The sequence below is a fragment of the Histoplasma capsulatum genome (assembly GCF_000150115.1).
Source record: "Histoplasma capsulatum G186AR genomic scaffold supercont2.1, whole genome shotgun sequence".
Lineage (NCBI taxonomy): Eukaryota > Fungi > Ascomycota > Eurotiomycetes > Onygenales > Ajellomycetaceae > Histoplasma > Histoplasma capsulatum.
Window position 1 is genome coordinate 3,030,650 of NW_025544801.1, and position 20,357 is coordinate 3,051,006.

Sequence of the window (20,357 nt, forward strand, 5' to 3'; positions counted from 1 at the left end):
TGCAGATGCGACGCAGCAAGAAGAAAGAAACGCCAAAGCAATTGATGGCTGATGAGATGAGGGCAGACGGGGCCCATTCTTGGGCTGACGGAGTTTCGCAGGGAGGCTTGAGAGGGACGAAAGAGGCTGATGCCAGCCAGGACCGCTATGTAAGCCAGCCCTGCCGCCCTTGTCGTGCTTACGCTCGCCCAGCACCAATATGATCAAAGACCATGGCCCATGAGCAGTCCATTTTTAGCCCATTTGCACCCCTGGGCCCCCGGCAGATTTTTTTACCAAATACATGCCGTTTCAAGGGAGTATAAACGGAGTTCCTGCAGAGGGTTCTTCTGGGTCAAGATGCTGACGATTCAACCTCACTCCTGGCTCGCAGATAGCAAGATGTGCAAAGCGCATGATGAGACAGAACATTTTTTGGAGCAAGGAGTAGTTGACCACTCCAGCAACGACATCGCACGAGAGTCACAAAATTACAGTACGGTGGATCACCACGCCCAGCTGTGTATGGGCCAGTGGATCCTAACTTCGTACACGGGGGCGATTTTGAGAACGAGAAAGCTCAGGCTCGCTTGTGGAACTATTGAATCGGGGTTTGGCGCGATGCCCCAGAGAAACACCACCAGCCCCGGTGAGGTCTAGGCCGGAGGTGCCCAAAAAGTTAGCGAACCACCGGTTCCTTTGGCCGCCGGATATTTCATCGACGACTTGATCCCAAGAGGATTTAGGTGCAGATCGCCTCCATGATGACCGCCAAGCTCAAGTTCCACCAAACGTGCTTTGGACACATGCATGATGCAGCAAACTTTGGAAATTAGTGCGATGTGCAAACGACTATTGAAATGTCCCAGAAGACAACTGCAAATCAGCTCCCGGCTCAGAGAGTTAACCTCCACAAGCTGCGTGTCATATCGAGGAGGCAAAAAACATCAAAGTCATTCCAGCCACATATATGGAGGGCGTCTCCCAGATTTGACTAACCACTATTCTGGTATCATTCCTCAACTCAGATTTTCAGAATGTCTACTCCTTCCTCCGCATTCTAGCCCCTCCATTTGTTTCGGGCTCAAAATTAGAGGGGCATTAGGGGGGGGTTGTGTTTCGTTTGATCAAACAAAACCTCCCCTGTCCAACATGGGTTACCAACCCATGAATAATGCTCCGTGACTTGACCCTCTAGCTCACATAAAAGCCGAAACGTCTCAAACTCGTTTCAAACACGTCTCGTGGGAAACCTGGAGAAATCAACTTGTCCTATGTCCCACGAGTCATATCATAACTTGACAGGTAATAGCGCCTTGGCTGCTGTTTGAACTTTTTTTTAAGGACCGGGGGACTCCTCGGGCGGAGACATTTTCCCACTATGGCTTAGGACCAGCTAAAAACCTTTGTCAATACCGGAAGCCAATTTTGGTTGCAAGGTTTGGCAGGGAATGGCATTTCGGCCAAGAGCTTGAGACTCGACCATTTAGTGACGGCGTGTTGTTTATTTTGCGCGTCGAAAGGAAGAGAAAAATTCATTCTCCCTTTGTCTCCATTTTTCTTCCTAGCTCGAATTTATTTTAAGCTGTCCGGCCTACATGTAACCTGATCACTGGTTGATTGCTTACATGTAACCAACAGCAGATCCGCAAGGGCAAGCAAAAACTTCAAATAAATATGTTTTCTGAGAAACATACGCTGTACAGCGATTCCGCAACACACTACCTCCCACTATGTAACCTTTCTCCGCATGGTGATCCGATCGGAGTTCCGTCCGTCGTTGAGCGGACGAATAGCTTGTTACAAGGGTAGCTTGATAGTTTGCATTGAGAGCCCAATGCAGTCATTCATTAGTTCCTCCACTGATCACCAACAAAGCTGCTGATACCAGATCAACCACCCGGCATGAGCGGCGGATGGTTGGAAAAACTCAGAGCATCGAATTACAGCGAAGTTTTTGCTGGTAATATAGCTGTCAAGCAGATCAATTAAACTTAAGCAACCTCTTATCTCTTGAGATGGCAGGTCAGGTTCTGTTCACTTGGCATTTCTACTTCCCTTTTCTCATAGGGAAGCCTGGTTAGAAATATGGTAGGGCTGAGAGCTTTCTGACAAGGAATTTGTCAGATCCCGCTCCCAGTGTTGGAAGGCTCACTGTCTTCGATTACGAATGATGTCTCGATCTCATTGCTATTTGATGGCCTGCGGATCAAATTCCTTATAAAGCTACTTGTCACTCCCAGTCACGAACCAACGAATGTGTGGATATCTCTTTCTAGATACCTCTATCCTCATATAGATTGAAGAGGGATGGCTGCGTTGACTTAAAATTCCGCCCCGGGGCTGTCTGCCCCAGGGTTGTAATCTCACCTCGAAAATATCTTCTATCTATAAACAGACATCGAAATCAAGAATGAAGAAGAAAAGTTAATACAGCAGAAGTGCAACGAAGCGGAATTCTAACTGATGGAACCAGCGTGGCCGTATTCACGATTTGACAGCTAGGACAACAACACTCAAAGAAAACCGAAGATTAAATGGCCTTTGTTATTCGGAATATCATGCTTAGTTCTCAGGAAGCACCCTCAAACCAAACAAAAGTATCCACACCCCAAGACTTGAGAATGCTTGGACACCAATCCACCCTGCATAGCACTCAGAACCGCGGGCACACGATAAGGTTCTGTGTTCGTCGCTCCACCCTTGAGATGGCCCACATCGTGTCCCTCGAGAGTTCTCGCACTCCTCTACAATATTCCAGGATAACTGGATACACTCCTCGCTGTCCCAGGGCTGTGACGTTTATGGTTGATGCCTGAATGTCCAGTACATGTTCACTTTGAACAGGCGAACCTCGGGAGTCTTGAGACTGACAACCTTCAGCGGCGGATACGCCTGAGTTCAGGGATCTTTACCCCTGTTTTCGCTGCAGAACTTGGTGGTGGCCTCCAGGGTGTTTGGAAAGTTGCCGTTGACTCACCTGCTGTGGTTGTTTCAGGAGACTTCGCTGCCTCGGAATGTGCTGTTTAATTCATAGCTCATAACGACATTTTTTCCGAATCTGCATGCGTTTTATGCTTCGTGGTTTGCAATAGAGTGCCTGCAGCGGGAAGTCGGTGACAATCACAGCGATAAGGATAGTAGAAATCCCAACTTGTAGGCTTCATGGGGTTAGCTCCCAGGTTGTCCAATCTCCTATTTGACGAGAAATAACGGGGCGATACTCTCATTTTCTGTTCGAAAGGTGCTGCTAACCGCCCGAATATTTTGAAAGGTACCAAAAGAGAGATCTGGTGAGGGAAAAATCATACACAAAAACGAATTCTAAAGGAGTGTTAAGAAGTGATCAATTGCTTTTTGAGCTCCCTCATGAGGGAAACGATAAAGCCAGGGCTGGGAGCAGTGCGGCATGTTTCTTGCGGGAACGAAGTCCCTTTCTCTTTTAATCAGTTTCTTCATCGCTGTTGTTGGCGTTCGACGGAATTTCTGAATGGTGCTGAGCCTCGTTCAGCTTATGCCTGTGAATTCAACCGAACCATGAACTCCAACGACAATGATTCAACTTCGACTCCAAGTGTCGCCTCCTTGCCCATACGAGCAGTTATCAGGATGGTGCTGCACTATTCACAATTTCATTTCTTTCACCATGTCGGACAATTTCTTCGGGACCATCGGGAATGAGGACACCGTCTATCACAGTGAGGGTGGCTTCGATGACAGCTTCAAGATCGACATCAATTTCACAAAGATGGCGTTTGAGGAAACCCTGATTGTCTCAGAAGCATCCTCCATATTTCGTGTTAATTACTGTGGCAATCCATGGGTCTTGAAGGTTGTATGTACAGTGCCTTCATTTTAGCATTCCTGCCTTCCCTAACCTGCGTCATTTTCCTGATCGTGATGCACTGCAGTTCCACAATAATGGGGATCTTGGGTACGCCCACGATGGTATTCGAGATTTGGACCACTCTCACTACGAGATAAGGGCATACTGCAGGCTCAAACAGTTCAAATAGTTATATGCTTATAGTGCTAAACCCAATTCTATAGCTTTATGCTAGCTATTGACCTCACCAACTGTACTCCTCGTCTTGATACATTTCAACGTGACACAGGTCCTCCATCTGCCATTCTTATTGAGTACTTACCAAAGCCTTTGGTAATGAACTGTGTTACTTATACAAAGGGAATGTATGCAGGGAGTGGTCATTGACATTCAGTAAGTTCATTCAGCTTTGATTGAGCACAATGATCTCTGTCCAAAGAACATTCTCATTGTTCCTGGTGACCAAGAGAGAGTTGCTGGATTGATTTTGAGGTTTAATGTGTTTATCCCAATGAAATAGACATTGGAAAGGAGGGACGTAGCTGGATTGAAATTGAAACTGAAGTAGTTAAAAACTTTAAACAACTGTTCGTCTCTGCAGTGACACATTGCTTTTCTGTCCATGACTAAATAGTGGCTGACAGTATTTATAGGAAGAAGACCAGAAAAAAGGTCTGCCACCTAACACAAAATACTACTAGGTATTCGGCATCTTGTTGATCTTTGAGGAAGACTAGGAGGTACCACAATTAGGTAGTTGAAGAGAATTTGGTTGTTGGCCATGTCTGCTACTGATTTTGAGGGACTGGAGAACGTACGAGAACCACATAACATCGTATAAGCTAACATTCTCTTGAAGAGCCATACAACCCAGTGTTTACCTCACTGGAGGAAAATACAGTGATGTTCAGTACTAATGCCCAGGCGCAATGCTCAATCCTGTTGTACACTAATCATTTTTGTTGTAACAGTGTGGATCGTGCTTAGCCAGAATTTTGACTCCAAGTTTGCTACAGGCCCTCCATCAAAATTGAAAAGGCTGTATGCACAAGGGGGAGAGGTCAGGAATGGGACGGATGAACGAAGGAGGGCATTTCGCGATCCAATACGTCTTGAGATGAAATCTATCGGGAACAAAGGGAAGAGCAGCTCTAATTGTTCTCTAAGTTATTTTGTGTATGTTGTAGACTACGGTCCTAATGTGCAGCTTGTTCGACTGGATGGTATTGCTGACTTTCACATTATCCCGCTCTGATAAGTCCGAAAAGGCAAACAACCATGTCCCCCAGTGGATGCATGGAGTAGATATGGTAACGATAGAATGCAATGCGTGGTTAACTAAATCCTTACGCAGTTACTTGCATCTTTTTCTTAGAGGATAACATTGTTGCATTCTTGTTGACTATCTATGGTAGCCCTAGTACCCAACACTTTTGTGCACAATTCTTACATCATCGTACGCTATGATGTCATCCTGGACGGACGTCCCATGTGATTGGCCACACGCGGTCACACGTGAAGGTTTTGTCCCGCTCCAAGCAACTTCACCTACAACCTCAGCTTCAAAATTTCCAACTTTCTCCTGTGTATTCTTGCACAGTCTGAGTTTTGGTTCAAGGAATTTTCGCCTTCTTTTATGTGTATCTGGAGTACCATATTCGAATTGCCAGCCTTGCGAATTGCTTGCATCACATAAAATTACTAACCATGCCGCCCGACATCAACTCTCTCCCGCCCTCCCGCTCTACCTCTCACTCCCCTTACCAGGCCCGTACATTTGCCAATTCGGCAGAAATCCCGTCGGGCCAATCGCTCTCCCCTCGTTCTTCTTCTACATCTCTTGCAGCTGCCGCGACCATGAATGCAACAGACCGCTCGAGACGTTCCTCAGTCAGTGCCAATCGCGGTTCTCCGCATGCAACCAGAGTGCACGAGCGACGACGGTCCACGGTAGCCATGAATCTGAATTTAAATGACCCGACTTTACCTGGCCCTGGCGAGCTGTCCAGTAGTGATTACCGTTCATCCATTGGAAGTTCTTATAGGACCCACAGTCCAACTAGTATCGGCGGGAACCCAACTATCGCCACTGGTGACCCCCACCACCAAAGAACGCCATCCCTTGGTGAGATACATCAGGAGCTAGAAGAAGAGCAAGAAGCGCAGGTGGTACGTGTGAGGACAATATAATATAGATTTGACCGGCCACTTTAAATGGTGTGAAAGCTAACAAATTGCTCTTTTACCTACCTAGAATCGACTGCTGCAAATGATTCGGATACAGCAAGCCCAGCTGCAGAGACAGCAACAACAACAGTTTGCAGCGTCAGGGACTGCCATTGTTGACGATTCCACTCCAACATCTGAACGTTCCGTGTCTTTTCCTCCCGTACCGGCGCCTCCGCCAACCCACAGATCCTCAACGCAAATTCCATCCAGTCTTTCCAGACGCCGCAGTTCTGGCCATTCACCCGCCATTCCCTCTCATGTGGAGCCCGAAACCGGTATCCTCTCTGCTGACTGGTCGTCAATAGGAGGAGACGGCAGTGGACGACATGGCAGCCGTGACGAGACGTCCTACTACCAAGCGGAGACGGCGATGCTAACAAGGGAAAATCAAATGCTGCGAGTGAGGATTCGAGAGCTAGGTATGGTTTTACGTACATCCAGTCGTATGATTTTCAAAGAAAGTTAAAAGCACTAGCACTGACTCCTCTATGTCCATTTCAGAACGCCAAGTTGCTGAGCTAAGCTCATCAGCTGCTCACACACCAAGCACAAGTTCGCGCCTATCGAATGCAGAGGCAGTGCCTCCAACACCAGCCAGAATCGAATCAGAGGAGTCATCTCAGACACCGCAATCTGCGGAAGATGTAGAAAAACCTTGAGATGCGCAATTTGAATCGCGATTGCGTTTTATTTTTGCCTGATCATACGAATCCCTCCCCACTTCTCCAATTCCACGGATGCCAAGCGATGTTGCTGGATGGCTGGAACTCGCGTGCAATTCGATATCCCAAATTACCTCAGCCACAACCAGCACACGACACACTCGTATGGACTTATCTATGACCCGGAAAAACAAATAAAATCTGTTTCGGATACACATAGCACTACCACTTATCTATTTGCATCAGCTCTCAGTCTCATGGTCCGGGTATTTCCGATTCTGATACCTTGTTAACCGCACGATAAACCCATTTTATAATGAAGTTGATGTTTGTTGCAAATTTGTAACCTGTTAGCGATCTTGCTTGCGCGGGATAATACGATTGTTTTTCCTTTGCATGTACATCATCACATGTCTGGCCGGGCAGGGTAAGTACTACATAGCCTGCCAGTGACGGATGCATAGATGCTTGAATGAAAAGGGCATTATCTCTCATCTTCTATTGGTCTCACTTCCTCTTTTTGTCAGTTTATTCCGCCTTTCATGGCTCAGCATTCAAAATCATATTTATTGCTGCTACAGACTTTTTTTTTGTATGTATTCTTGTCTGTCTAATTTTTGTATCCGTGTATGGCGTTTCCCAGGATATCCAGTCAACCCAACGCATTTCCCTCTTCTCTTATTCAATTATGATGAATGCATTTATTGTTGGTACTACTTTTGGCATTTTTCCATTTCGCATTTCTGTTATCCCGCAGGCTCCATATGGATGAAGCCATAGGCATGAAGTGATTTGCCGACGCAAAACTTTTTTAGTTTTCAATTGCACAGAAATATATCTATATCTATATCTATATATTAAGAGACTGGTACAAAATAGCTAGGTGGAAACCAGAACCCTATGAACCCTACATTCCAGGCGTTCACTGGTTGTGCGTACTGCCTGACAGTCCTACCTAGCCATCTCCGGGGACGGGAATATTGAAGACGCCCAAACCACCAAAGGAAATTTCTCTTGAGTAAAGTAAAAGTAAATGGTAATTTTTCTTGTATCTGTCTACAGAGCTCTTCTAAACAACGAAGAAAAGAAAATCAAACCAACTAAATATATAAAAAACATAGGGTTGAATAAATAAACAAAAAAAAAAAAGGGAATGAAGTATGTCTATCCAGGTATATGTACACGTAAAAGAAAACCGAGGTATATAAGCCCATATTCATTTCATCCAAGAGTTAAATACCACTCAGCGCGTTTCCTTTCCGCATACCCCAGCACCAGTCAATATTCCCCCCTCCCCTCCCCTTCGTTCTGGTTCCCCTTTATCCCGTGCAGACAAGTCCTGCCCCAGCGACAAACCTACGTACAGGCAGAAAATAAGACCGGTTGCTTTTTTATTCTTACAGCTTCGCCTTCTCCGACTCAGCCAGGAGATCCGGCATGAGAAGCTCGCGGATCTCGCAAGCGGCCTCGTTGAGGTAGAAGCTCATGCGCTCCGCGCCGAGTTTCTTGCAGACGATGTTGAATTGGATGCTGAAAAGAAGAAGAGGGAAGAGTTAGTTTAAATTATTTATGAACGGAACCCCAACCCCAACCCAACCCCCCACCACCCCCCCAAAAAAAAGAAAAGAAAAAAGAAAAAGAAAAAGCAAAACTTACCTATTCTCATTGATCATATACGCGATCCCAAACCCATCATCCACAACCTGACTCCAGCCATATCCATTGAAATACTCGGAACTCAGCTGGCTAGAGCTGATGAACCACGTGCTGCTGTAAGAATACGCAGGGTCCTGGAAGAGCGCAGGAACATTCTCCCCGTCCGCGATGAGCTTCTTCAGCCCAAACAGGTGTCTGTCGACGCCCTTGCCCACACTCGCGTCGGCAGTGTATTTGGTATGCGCGGCGAGCGCGGCGCGGAAGTTCTTCACAACTTGTTCGCGCGTCACGTTGATGTCGGCGTGGGACCTGCAGAAGGCGACGCTCTCGTCGGAGACGGAGCGGGTGGTCTCCGTGCGGCCGAGTTGGAATTTGCGCGTCGAGGCGGACTCGTAGGTCGGTCTGTTCTTGCCGTACATCTTGAAGTAGGCGAGCTGGATGACCATCTGTACGTAGGCGTCTGGGCTGCATTTGAATTTCTTGATCAGGCCCTTTCCGTAGCCCTGGAAGGCTTGGACGCGGAGCTCGTGCTGGCCGATTACCGTGGTGAAGGCGTGGCTGGCTGTGGCGATGTCGTCGAGGGCTTGTTTGTTGAGCTCGAAGTGGATGGGCTGTGGGTCCGGGAGGGTGGAGCGGATTTCTGGGTTGGAGTAGTCGAGGCGGTTGTTGAAGATCATGTAGTTGACGTAGTCGTTGAGGCGGTGGGTTGGGGTGCCATCCATCATGCTGTGCTCGCCCATGAAGCCGGCGGTGCCGTTCTCGTTGACGATGAACTGGAGGGGCTTGTCGAACCAGCGGTTGCAGCCGTCACCGTGCCAGTAACTGTGTGCGCGCTCTTCCAGTGTGACGGGCGAGGCATCATCTAGGCAGACAGTGAATGATGCGCTTTGGATGATCTCCAACGCAGCCTCGTTGGCGGCGCTGGTTTTGATGAGATTTGCTCTGGCGTTGGTCCAGAAGTCTCGATTAGCGGAGGTAAGCACACCAACTGGCTGGACTTTCTCCGCCTTTTGGTAGATTTTCTCGAACTGCTGCTGAAGCTCAGAGGTATTGAGCTGCTGGCCATTGGCGTGGGTTTGTAGTTTGAATATCTGGTTCTTGCGGATCACAATAATATGTTCATTTCCCTTGGCAGGATATGTGACGGGATAATCGGCCTTCGCAGCTGGGATACGGCAGGCATTGAACATGTATTGGTATGAACTCATCGCCATTGGCTCCTTGCGTAGATACTCCGGCTCAAGGGATCCATCATCCACCTGCTTCTTGAACTCCAGTACGGAGGTAGTGATGGCAGCGGCGCGCTTTGTTGGGTCCCTCCGCTGGCGATCATCCCGGTAGGAGTAGAAGTAGCTGACATATGGCACGACGGGGTCACGGTAGGCGAGATACGCGGTTTCGTTCCACCAGTCGTAGAGCCAATTCGCATGCCGGGGGTCAGCAGCGCGGGCTAGTAACCGCCGTTGGAGAGGTTCTCCCTCACCACCTGGTTTAACGAAGTCCTCGACGGCCTTTGAGGTCTTTTGGAATTCCGACTCGGTGAGAAGCGGATGGACTGATTTGAGGTATCGTCTGCCGGTTTCTTCCAGGGCTGGAACCGGGAGTTTCGGGAGGGAAGCCTCGAACCGGAGCATCTTCCCCTTGGATAGATCCTCTTTGTACCCTATACCAGAGCAAAGCAATCCAAAAGTAAGCCACAAGACCAATTAGACGCTTGAAGAAATCCCTGGTGCATTTTCTTTCCTCTCTCTCTTCACAGGTCCGAAAACATATGAGGGGGCAGGGGTATGCGTGTAGATGTACCTTGAGGAACAGACGAAGACGAGTTGGCGCGGCGAGGGGCCATTGTGAGAGACTAGATCGCATACATGTGAGCTAGACAACAAGCTATGGCGACTCCACGATCATGCAAAACAGTGAATCAAAGTACATAGAGGAGCACAGGCGAAACGAACCGTGGTACGGGCTGGGCCTAGGGTAGATGTAGCACGTCCTAGAACAGCAAGACGGCCACGAGCAGCAGCAGGGAACATCCCTCTTGAGACTAGCGACGACGTTGAGGGGAGGAGGAGCAGATAAGAAGGATATAAAGGGATGTAGAAACGGTGGATATACAGCGGGCGAGTTGGGCCGTTTTGACTCGAGAGGAAGCAAAGTTAGTTTGGCTGGCAGATGTTCCTCGGCTCGATGGAGCAAAGTGAGTGACCCTGCCAGCCATACAAGGAGCCGCGTAGTTCTTCTGCATACTGCCTATTTCCTCCCAACGCCCATGGCCGCATCTCTACGACATCCACTCCGGCACAAATTCGCCATCCACATGGCCCATGGGCCATTCGTCCTTGTCGCGATCCTCCACCACCGGATCCCCAGGAAATCACCGAGTGCCGAGGCTGTTTGGAGCGAGGTCACATGAGGCAGACGACATGGCAAACAAAAATTCTATCAGACAGTTACGCTGCGTATATCGGGAATTAGGCTATGGACAGTGTGACAGCGCTAAGCACTAGGAACTCCTCCGATAACGCCCCTGGTCCCGGGCCAAAGGGTGATGCCCCGCTAGCTGTATCAGATGAAAAGTCCTCCTGATCGCTGTTTTCCACAGCCAAGGATCTAGATAAGTTGGAAGAAAATCAGACGCCTTAGCCAGTCAGATTTAAAACACCTATACAACCAATCAGATAACGACAACCGCTGCTTGATCCAATATCAAAAGCAAAATAAACACAAAAAACCTCACAAGACAAAGAGTAAGGAACAGAAGCCGAAGATAAAAGGGAGAAAGAAAAATGAACAATCAAGAAAAAGAGAAGTAAAAGCACACAATAGAATACTACAGACGAAGAAGAGGAAGAGTGTCAAAGAAATAATGGTATGCTACAAATCACCCAGCACCAGACCTCACGAGTCACGACACAGGCTCTACAGCAGTAGATCCTCTTCCCCCTTCTCCCCCTTCCATGCCCATGCCCACTCCCGCTCCCACTCCCACTCCCATGCCCAACCCCCCAACCTTCGTCCCATTCCGCAACTCCACTCCACCCCTTCCCTTCAACCCATCTGGCGTACAGATCCTCCCGGACCGCATCATGTTCCTCAGCCGCTTCCTTCTTGCTTCACCACCGCGCTCCTCCCCCTTCGAGCCCCCCTCATCCACCCAGTCAATCCGTTCAACTTTGAAACTCATCCCGTCATGGTTATCTCCCCACGCGCGCGACTTGAGGCCGTACATCACGGTTGAGTCGTAGCGCTCGAGGGTGGGTAGGATTAAGAGGGTGATGTGGAGATCCTTGTTGGGGGGTGGGAGAGGTGGGGTTCTGGGTTTGGGTTTGGATTTGGATTTGGCGGTGGGGTTCGCTGTTGGTTCGACTTCGTCGACGGGTTTGGGAGTAGCAGTTGTGGGGCCTTTGGTTGGCGATTCATCCAGGGAAGAGACTTTGTGAAATGTAGAGGCGGTGCTGTTCTTGCCATTGGGTGCATGTTGATGTTCCTCCTTGATCTCCAGGTCTAGCAGGGACACGTCCACATCCTCTCCCCATTCGCCGCGGATAAATCCAGAATGTATTGCTGCTGCCACGGGATCAGAGTCATCTGTATACACACCTGTGCCCCAGAGCGCTCGTCGCGCGCAGATCTCTTCTCGGTGGCTTGCGTCGATGCGGAACCGTGGGACGCGTATCGTATACGTGCAATTCTCCTTGCCTTCAAACCGCGGAATAGGGACTGGTGTACTCACGTATCCAAATTTTGAACTTTCTGGGGATGCCCTGGATGTAGGTATTCCGATCTTGGGGGCGTACAGCGTCGAACCGAGATGATACCTGGGACGATGTGCAACACTTCGTAGAAGCGGTTGCAGATTGACAACTGTACTGTATTCGCGTATGGGGGCGGCAGGGGTTGAAGTGGAGGGCGGGACACCACCATTGGTGGGCCGTGGCACGTGGTGATGGTGGTGGTGATGGTGATGATGGTGGTGATGTGGACCAACATTGGGGGAGGAAACAACACCACTTTCAGGGAGAATAGGTGATCGCTGAAAATTGGCCACGCCAGTCGGCGGAATGGTGTTTTGTACGGCAATAGATCCTGGAGCCTCATCGTCTGGCTTATGTCTGTGATGGTGACTGCAGAAAGTTAGTCAGAAAAGAGCCGGGAAAAAAATGGGAAAGCAAAGAAAGAACATAGATATCAAAAAACTTACTGATGGCCATGGTGATGGTGATGGTGGACATGTCTCGGCCTTCGACCACGGGTCGTCCCTCCACCCCAGGGTCCAACACTGCTTTCGCCCTCACCTTTTGCATCATCGTCTTTGGGTTTTCGACCACGTCGTGGAGGTCCAGAAACGCTAGCTCGGGCTGGTTTCGCCGCGGGCTCTTTCATCTCTCCCCCAGTTGAACGTGCAACTATAGCATCCCGCTTAAAGGGGCTCGAGGTCATAGGTGTGGGGGGTCCACTTCCCGGATGTCCAGCAGCAGAAACACCGACACCACTCCCAATTCCGGAAAATACACGGCCAAGTTCGCTCTTGATACCGGCCTCTTCAGCTGGACCGATTATCTGAGCCTGTGCACCTTGAACCGCTTGGGGAAGTGGTGACGACCTTCCTTCTCGCTTATTCTCCGCGTTAATGTTAAGGAGACTACGGTGTTGAAAGGGTTCGTCACTGTCCTTACGTTTCTGGTCTTCGCCCATGCCACCGAAAGGTCGTTGGGAGCTTGATCCAGGAGTTGGAGAGAAAATGCGCGAAGGTTGTTGAAACTTGCCCAGGTTTGAGCCTCCCACTGAATCATTATGTTGCAAAGGCTCAGGCCGTTGTTGGTGATGTTGCAAATGCGACCCAGGCGTTGATCGAGGCCCGGACAACTGCGATTCATGAGATTTTGCGTAGCTCTGCAGACCGCCGAATTCGTTGCTAACGGGATGTCGAGCTGTTTCAGGAGACAAGCGTTGGATTCCGCCTGAATCCCACGTGCGCCGCGGGGGCCCCTCCGGTTCCCGTTCTCCAAAATGCGGTCCGAATCGTGCCTGTTGCTGTTGCATGTCCTGAGGTAATCTGGTGTTGTGTTCTTGTTCACGGGCCCCCGGATCTGTAGGGCCAAGCCGTTCTTGGTGCTGAATACCATATCTTTGTTGCGCATGAGACGCTGTTTCTGACCCTGGATATCCAGGTGCTGCACGTTGTGATCCAGCTTCTGTTGGGCTTTCTCCAAAGTTGGGACCTGATGGTCTTGGCCCAGGGCTGAATAAGGGTCTCCTCGATGCAGGCTCTTCTTGGTGCGGCTGGCTGCTAGGCCGTTGGATCGGTCCATTTATGCTACCACGCCGGCCGTTGTTATACGAGGACATCGCAAAGTGCCCAGAGGGGCCTGTTTGGGTTGTATGTGGCTTGTCTCCGTATACCGAGGCCGTGCCAAGGGACCGAGGAACGCCCCCAAAACGCAAGGTATCATCAGGAGGGTGGGGTTGGCTTTGTGGCGCGCTTCCCGAGCTCGAGCGGTACGGGCGAGGGGGTTGCGGTTTTGAAAATAGAGCCCTCTCTGGAGTGTGAGAACGTCTCAAGGGAGGGAAATCAGAGGATGGCTGTGGTTGTCTTGAAGTGGCGGATGGGGGCGACATTGCTCCCTGTGGCGGTCCATGTGAGCCGGATGGAATAGAAGATATGGCGGATCGGCCATAGAGGGAGGAAGGGCCGCTATCCCGAGTTGGGCGATCTGAATCAGTCCCTAACATTGACGATATCGACATGCTGCTACCCGGGCGGTGTGCGGATGGTTGGGGGGGTTCACGTGGAGCGAAGGAGGGCGGTTGGGGAGGAGGGGCGGCTGGAATGGGGCCTCCACGCGAGTGGTAGTGCTGGGGAGGAGATGGAGGAGGCATCTGGCGACTATTGTAGGACGAAGGGGGTGGAGGCGGTTGCTGAACGCTGGGGTGGTCAACCTGCCCTGAGGCTTTTTTAAGGTTTCTAGTTAGCAAGCTCTGTCTAGGGAACATCATAACAGTCAAACACGGTAGGATAGTTTTTTAGGAAGAGCCATTCTTCCACAATAGAGGCGATAGTGTATAATTATTCCAACTTAAGTTTTGTACATCGTTATAACGCGAGTCTGGCGCAATCACCAGGGGCGAGCATTTCACAGAGAGCTTACGCCAAGGAGAAAACAGGGGTGGTTGCTCACCAGGATGGACAGGAGAACTGTCATTGCTGCCCAGAGACCGTCGCCTTGCCTGCTCGTAGGGCTGCGAGGGATGCGACATGTCCCGCGACGACATGGTGGGCGGTGCAGGTGGTGGTGGATGAGGTTGACGTGCTGTGGGAGAACAAACCAAAGTGTCAGCATGTGCGGACAGGACGCGGCTCTGCAGAGCCCAAGGTTCCAAGGTTGCTGGGGAATGGGGCGGGTCACGGGACTGGTTCGGCTGGGCAGTGCCGAGGCCCTAGCCCGGATCAGGCTAGCGTTCCCGTCCGGCGCAGCACTGCAGCCGATCCAGGGTCATTAGGTAAGCCGGGCACGGGACAGCAGGGGTCTGGCCTGAGGTATCCATGGATAACTTCAGACAGACCGGAAGCTGGGTGAGGGAAACTTGGGGACTCGGGAACTTGGCAACCTGCTTTGTTGCCAGCCGGTTGGAGCTGGGCTCTGTCTGCTCATGGCGCGTGGGGCGTGGACTCAAGCAAAGAAGAGTCTCAATGCAGGCCCGCAGCTTGGCGGGTTTGTTGCTGTCCCGGCCGCTGTAACAGGGTTCGAGAAACACCCCAACGAAGATATTTGTATCTCAATGCATATCACCTCGCAATGTTCGGGAAACACGACAAGATGGGAACCCACAGATCTACACTATCACTGGTACTAATCTATGGGTCTTGAAATATTTCCCTTACCTTCACGATATAGGGCGTTGCCTGGCTCCTTCACTCCTTCACCACTTTTCATAACAGAACCGCGACTCGAATGTCGCGAATGGAAGCTTGGCGTGGGCTCGGGATGCATGGACGCGAAGGGGCCCGGGGGTGGGGATGGTTTCCCATGGCGGATGATTTCGTGATGGTAAGCATGAGGTGGATAGATCAGGGACGACCGAGGTGGTCCTGGGGGTGCTGCTGGCGAGAGTTCATTTTCTCGTCGTCCTAGTGGATCGTAGGTTCCTTGGGACCTTCTAGTTGTCGGCAGCGAGCCCGGTCCGTATAACCGTGGAGGCAACGGCACGGGTCCGGATTCTTGTAGAATAGCCCCGAATGTCGATTTGCGAGTGAACGGTTGGTGGAGTGGATGCTGGGGGTCCATTGTTGGGATTTCATCCATATTCTTCTACCTTTAGGCAATCCTGTTGTTGAAAAGCGAGGGCTCTAGGGTTGAAGGGGGATAGAACAGGAACATCAAAAATTCTGACGACCAAATGATTTGCTTGTGGTATAGTATTGTTGAAAGAAAGAAATGGCAAAAAAGGGAGGGAAGCGTGTGGCTGACAGAGAGCTTTGTTGGCTGAGTACGGTGTGAAACAGCGAACGGTGGTAGGAGAGTTTCATGGAAGGCGATGAGGGAAGAAAGGAAGTGAAAAACGAAAAAGAAACTATGATGATGAGGGTTAGCGGCAGATTACTTCTTTTCTTAGACGCTGCACTTCCCTTCCACCAGCGCCAAAGGCCAAAGCAAAAGGAAAAAGAAAAAGTTGGAGCCCAAGCATGCGACAGCCTCCAGCCATCAGGGCGTGCATCCTCAATTTTCGCGGGCGGTGGGACCCAGCAGTAGCCTACCGGCTAACGTGTCCAGGCCCCATCCTTGTAATCCGAGGAGCCAACAATTGACTAGCCGTGAAAACCGGCTGAGGTATCTGCGGACAAGTCAGAAGCCACCGTTACCGCAATAATGACGGTGGGGTTAAAAAAAGCAATGAGCGACATATGGTGCCACAATCCCCCTCCCCCATGCCGAGCAGAGTGAAAGGGTTCCCTGTGACGCTGGGCTGCAGTTGACGATCTTCCAGGCGCCGCCTTGAAAAAGTTGCTCGCAGTCATAATAATAACAGCAAAATGAAATTACATCTAACTACACCTCTTGCCCTCCCTTACGTCGGCTCAATACGGTAATTATCACCACCACGAACCTGGAAATGGCTTTGATTGAGATGGTCGTTGTCCCTTCACTAACGACTCGGAATGACCCGCCTCTAAAATCGCGGGTGCACCCCAGCGGTCGTCCAGCTCTCCGTCTTATGATTTAACGCGGCCCACGGATTAAAAATAGACGCTTAACGTAACTCTGGGGCAGCCGAAAATATTCCCAACCAACTCAATAACCTAGGTGGGAATAATTTGCGAGAGCGTTGTAGATAAAGTTTTGGATCAGGCAACCCCAGGCCCAAGGGAGAACTACGGATCCCATCCTACCGTGGAACAGCAGCAGGAGACACGAGCAACACACGGATGCAAACCAGGTTACATAACTAGGGGAGCCAAGCTTGATTGGCTTGCTGGATAGCTTTGTCCAAACTTTCTTGCCAGGGAGTTTGAGTTGATTTATGGAGCACATCACTGGCTGATGGTGGGCCGTGACCTCAAGAAATTCTACGCAATATGCAGCCCTCCAATTCCTGAGAAAATGTTGCTGCTTTTGCAATCGGCTTGAAACAACTTCTTTATCAGGGCCTCCATCCCGGAATTATCAGAATAAACAAAAAGCGGCAGTAGTTATCTTTTCATTTTCCACACAAGGAGAATATGAGGCTCCAGTCTGCTACTCAATAACCTAGAAGACTGGGGAAGATCCAAACGGTTGAGTATATTCACAGCACTTTCCATTCTTTGGAACTTGAACCTGATCTCACAAGAACTATCATGCAGTCCACATGTGAGAATAAAACCAACAGCTGCTGATGATAAGGCAACACTGTGATTGTTGATGTGGATTAGGTCTGTGGACATCGTGGTATAAGACAAACGTCTCGACAATTCGACTCTCAAGGGCTAACTAGTTAAGAAAGAACGAATTGATCTTCATCGATCTGCAACCCTAATGATTAGGGTATGTGCGCGTCGCAAAATGCGATTGAAGTGTGGCGGCAATTCCTGATCTTTCCTTACCTTCCTTGTTTAACACTCAAGTGCTTATAGCGCGCGAACTTCGTAAATATCCCCTCCAAGGCCGTGTTGTCTGAACATCGGAAAGTGGGCGAACGAGGATAGGCAGTGCTCAATAAAACACCTAGCCTTTTAAGGAGCCAAGAACATTAGTTACGAGTCTCAGTATACTCTGCTATGAGAAATCCTACCCTCTTCCTCACATTGTTAAATCTTACGGAGTTGGTTATACCGATGGCACGAGGGGGACTGTCCAGTATATATACATGTACATACAAGCCGCACCGGGCCTTCCGATGTTGCGGAAGCACTTCTATAGATATTGACGCTTTTGTAGCTGATGTAATATATTTCGCCCTTGATGAAAGGTTGGACCATGGTTGAAACCGCGATGATTTCCGTGGACCAGGATCCAAGCTGAGCACAACTCCTAAATGGTTGTCGGTAAATGATTTCCTTGGTTTCGGCATTTTAAGTTGACATGAGCTTGCGCCTTCTTTCTATTCTACATTTATAAATCTGTCTGTTTCTCAAGTATATAAATATTACATTTTTATATTTTCAAGGATTTCTCTTCAAGTTTCACTTTGCTCAAATGACTCTGTCTACGTCTTCTGTTTATCCTATTCACGGTGTTTCATTTTAATTTTTTCCCTCTATATATCAGTTACTATATTTATAGTTTCTAGTATAGAGTAAATATAGTATCAGTCCAAAGTCATTTGACTACGTCAAAAAAAAAACCAACTTGAATATAATTAGAAAAAAATAGATAAGAAATCTATTTTAAATATTTATTTTATATCTAAAACAACGTGTAAAATACGAAGCTATAGCTTTTAAAAGGAAAAGGCTTTGAGACAACTACTGCTCATTTTTAATAGCCATGATATACTACAGTATGACCACGTAAATACTATAGATTGAAGAGAAAATGAAACAAAATATTGAAATTTATTTTGCGCATTATTCATATTATCTTGTATCAGAATTATTAGTAGTGGCAGTCTTCCTCTATTACTCCTCTACTGGGGTTAGGCGAATTAACCTCTAAATCCTAGAGATGAAACTATCTTTAATTCCTCAAAAGGGTTGAAAAACTTAGACATAACACTCTACCGCAAAAGCTTTATGAAACATGCAGCTGAAGTAGAACGGAGCAATGAGCTCAACAAACTTGAAGCCACGCTCTGAGATATTATATATATCATCAACAAATATAATTGCTCGATATATTATCACTAGATATTATCGCTAGATATATCATATCATTAGCGGATGTTATTACTAGAAGTCGTCAATAGATGTCATTAGCGAATGTCATTTATTCAAGTAGTTCAGTTCAGTTACCAGTAGATAGATATGCACATGAGGTAGCAGGTACCCAGCTAGTAAGCTAGAATTGGTAGATAGATGAGTAGCTAGCATTCTCTATTCTATTAGCAACCGATCGGATATCAATTCAGGGATAAGAGAGGGGGAGTATTTAATCCAATTATGAATTAGTGTCAAAGTAAAGTCTCCACCGTATAAATAGAAAATGAAGATTGGCATTCAAATCAATCAGAGATGTTAAAAATCTCCTCTATACTAATGAAATCATTGAGATTCTAACTACATTTTTGCACACATTAATATTCAATTATTTCAGTCACAAAATGAAGGAACTTTTGAGCTTCGCTCTCTCTGAAGTTTTGCATGATTTTTAGAGACTTCGCTTCGCTTCATCTAATAAAAAAAATATAATGACAATCTCATAGAATTACAAGGTTTTAAATAAGATTGAAAAGGAACTAAACTCAAACTATATCTTATCAGAGTTCCATGGAGCAGTCTATTTCTGCCCACGTTCAACTTTTTTCTAACCACGATATGTTTGCCAAGAAAGTTTGAACTCGTTCAAACTTCGAGCTGGGAGTGCAGTAGAACAAAGGGCTCAATATTTCTTAGCAATAATACTCAGGAATTTTGAACTATTTTTAACTGCAATACGCTTACAGAGGATCCACTCTAAAGATTTGATTCCTAAATGCTAAGAAGTCAAGCTGTGAATTCATACGCAGTCTACAGATCTGTAAAGTATTTCCCATTCCACTTCTAAACAAGAATGGCGTCTGAGTGCTTAAAGGGATTAATGCCTGTAACAAAGATAGCTCAAATCTTAAAGTGCTTGGGAATGAAGATCCTTGAAAATGGCAACAATAGCACAGCTTAAATTTTTAGCGCATTTCAAAACTTTTGATAGGATCCTACTTGAGCCTACGCTACGTAGTCACCTAGGCATGTTTAACTGAAGATTGAATGATTTTACCCTATTTAAAATTCACTTACTTTCAACATTATTAATTACACTTGAGCCCATATCACTTGACAAAGTTAGGGGAATTTAAGGGATTAGAGTTAACGGTTACAGCTTGAGTGGGAAATAGAGAAAAGCGACCCCTTTAAAAGAGGACAGTTCGTTTAGCGGTGATTTTAAAATATAGCTATCAACTTTCAACAATCATCTTATTGATACTCTGTGAGAAACATAGAAAACACCCCCTGAGGCACAAGCTGAGAATTGCGGGGGAATGGTGAGTTTTCAATCACACCGTAGTTGAACGTGGCAATGTTTGAACCATGATCAACTTTGAGCATTGTGCTCAACCAGCGCCATGGTTTGGATTCGAACCCACGCCGAAAGTTTTTCCGGCTGAAAACCGGCTTTCCGAAATAGGTTTAGCAGTAGGCTAAATGTTGCCAAGCAATACCTGCATCCAACCCTGTCAGTGGATGACGTCCAGATGCAACATCTGGTTGAAATACAACGACCGATAGCAACTTGCACGCCAAACACCCATGGATTTGGATCTATGGGAGGTAAGCTACTTCTCGACAATATAACCTCGTTGTCACCTGTTGGGCAATTTGCCTTCCGTTCCAC

General features: G+C 48.1%; 8 protein-coding genes across 8 annotated transcripts; 4 read left to right on the forward strand and 4 right to left on the reverse strand.

Moving 5' to 3' along the window:
* Positions 1-339: 339 nt before the first annotated feature.
* HCBG_00982 (uncharacterized protein) lies at positions 340-639 on the forward strand (the record flags this gene model as incomplete). Its single annotated transcript, XM_045428032.1, has 1 exon — positions 340-639. One exon carries the CDS (start codon positions 340-342, stop codon positions 637-639), a length of 300 nt encoding a protein of 99 aa, XP_045292007.1.
* A 1,877-nt stretch (positions 640-2,516) lies between these two features.
* On the forward strand, positions 2,517-3,009 carry HCBG_00983 (uncharacterized protein; the record flags this gene model as incomplete). Its single annotated transcript, XM_045428033.1, has 2 exons — positions 2,517-2,786; positions 2,863-3,009. 2 exons carry the CDS (start codon positions 2,517-2,519, stop codon positions 3,007-3,009), a joined length of 417 nt encoding a protein of 138 aa, XP_045292008.1.
* A 616-nt stretch (positions 3,010-3,625) lies between these two features.
* HCBG_00984 (uncharacterized protein) lies at positions 3,626-4,542 on the forward strand (the record flags this gene model as incomplete). Its single annotated transcript, XM_045428034.1, has 6 exons — positions 3,626-3,814; positions 3,891-3,985; positions 4,030-4,138; positions 4,179-4,198; positions 4,459-4,477; positions 4,507-4,542. The coding sequence occupies 6 exons, from the start codon at positions 3,626-3,628 to the stop codon at positions 4,540-4,542; spliced, it is 468 nt and encodes a 155-aa protein (XP_045292009.1).
* Positions 4,543-5,396: 854 nt separating this feature from the next.
* Positions 5,397-7,488, forward strand: HCBG_00985 (uncharacterized protein; the record flags this gene model as incomplete). The annotated part of the gene is made up of 3 exons (XM_045428035.1): positions 5,397-5,974; positions 6,060-6,453; positions 6,536-7,488. 3 exons carry the CDS (start codon positions 5,513-5,515, stop codon positions 6,691-6,693), a joined length of 1,014 nt encoding a protein of 337 aa, XP_045292010.1.
* Positions 7,489-8,093: 605 nt separating this feature from the next.
* Positions 8,094-10,436, reverse strand: HCBG_00986 (carnitine acetyl transferase; the record flags this gene model as incomplete). The annotated part of the gene is made up of 4 exons (XM_045428036.1): positions 8,094-8,226; positions 8,353-10,015; positions 10,156-10,207; positions 10,308-10,436. 4 exons carry the CDS (start codon positions 10,383-10,385, stop codon positions 8,094-8,096), a joined length of 1,926 nt encoding a protein of 641 aa, XP_045292011.1.
* Positions 10,437-11,257: 821 nt separating this feature from the next.
* Positions 11,258-14,625, reverse strand: HCBG_00987 (uncharacterized protein; the record flags this gene model as incomplete). The annotated part of the gene is made up of 3 exons (XM_045428037.1): positions 11,258-12,476; positions 12,554-14,303; positions 14,532-14,625. The coding sequence occupies 3 exons, from the start codon at positions 14,623-14,625 to the stop codon at positions 11,258-11,260; spliced, it is 3,063 nt and encodes a 1,020-aa protein (XP_045292012.1).
* A 578-nt stretch (positions 14,626-15,203) lies between these two features.
* Positions 15,204-15,638, reverse strand: HCBG_00988 (uncharacterized protein; the record flags this gene model as incomplete). Its single annotated transcript, XM_045428038.1, has 1 exon — positions 15,204-15,638. The coding sequence occupies one exon, from the start codon at positions 15,636-15,638 to the stop codon at positions 15,204-15,206; it is 435 nt and encodes a 144-aa protein (XP_045292013.1).
* Positions 15,639-16,070: 432 nt separating this feature from the next.
* On the reverse strand, positions 16,071-17,901 carry HCBG_00989 (uncharacterized protein; the record flags this gene model as incomplete). The annotated part of the gene is made up of 5 exons (XM_045428039.1): positions 16,071-16,185; positions 16,424-16,458; positions 16,776-16,974; positions 17,435-17,560; positions 17,708-17,901. 5 exons carry the CDS (start codon positions 17,899-17,901, stop codon positions 16,071-16,073), a joined length of 669 nt encoding a protein of 222 aa, XP_045292014.1.
* Positions 17,902-20,357: the final 2,456 nt, after the last annotated feature.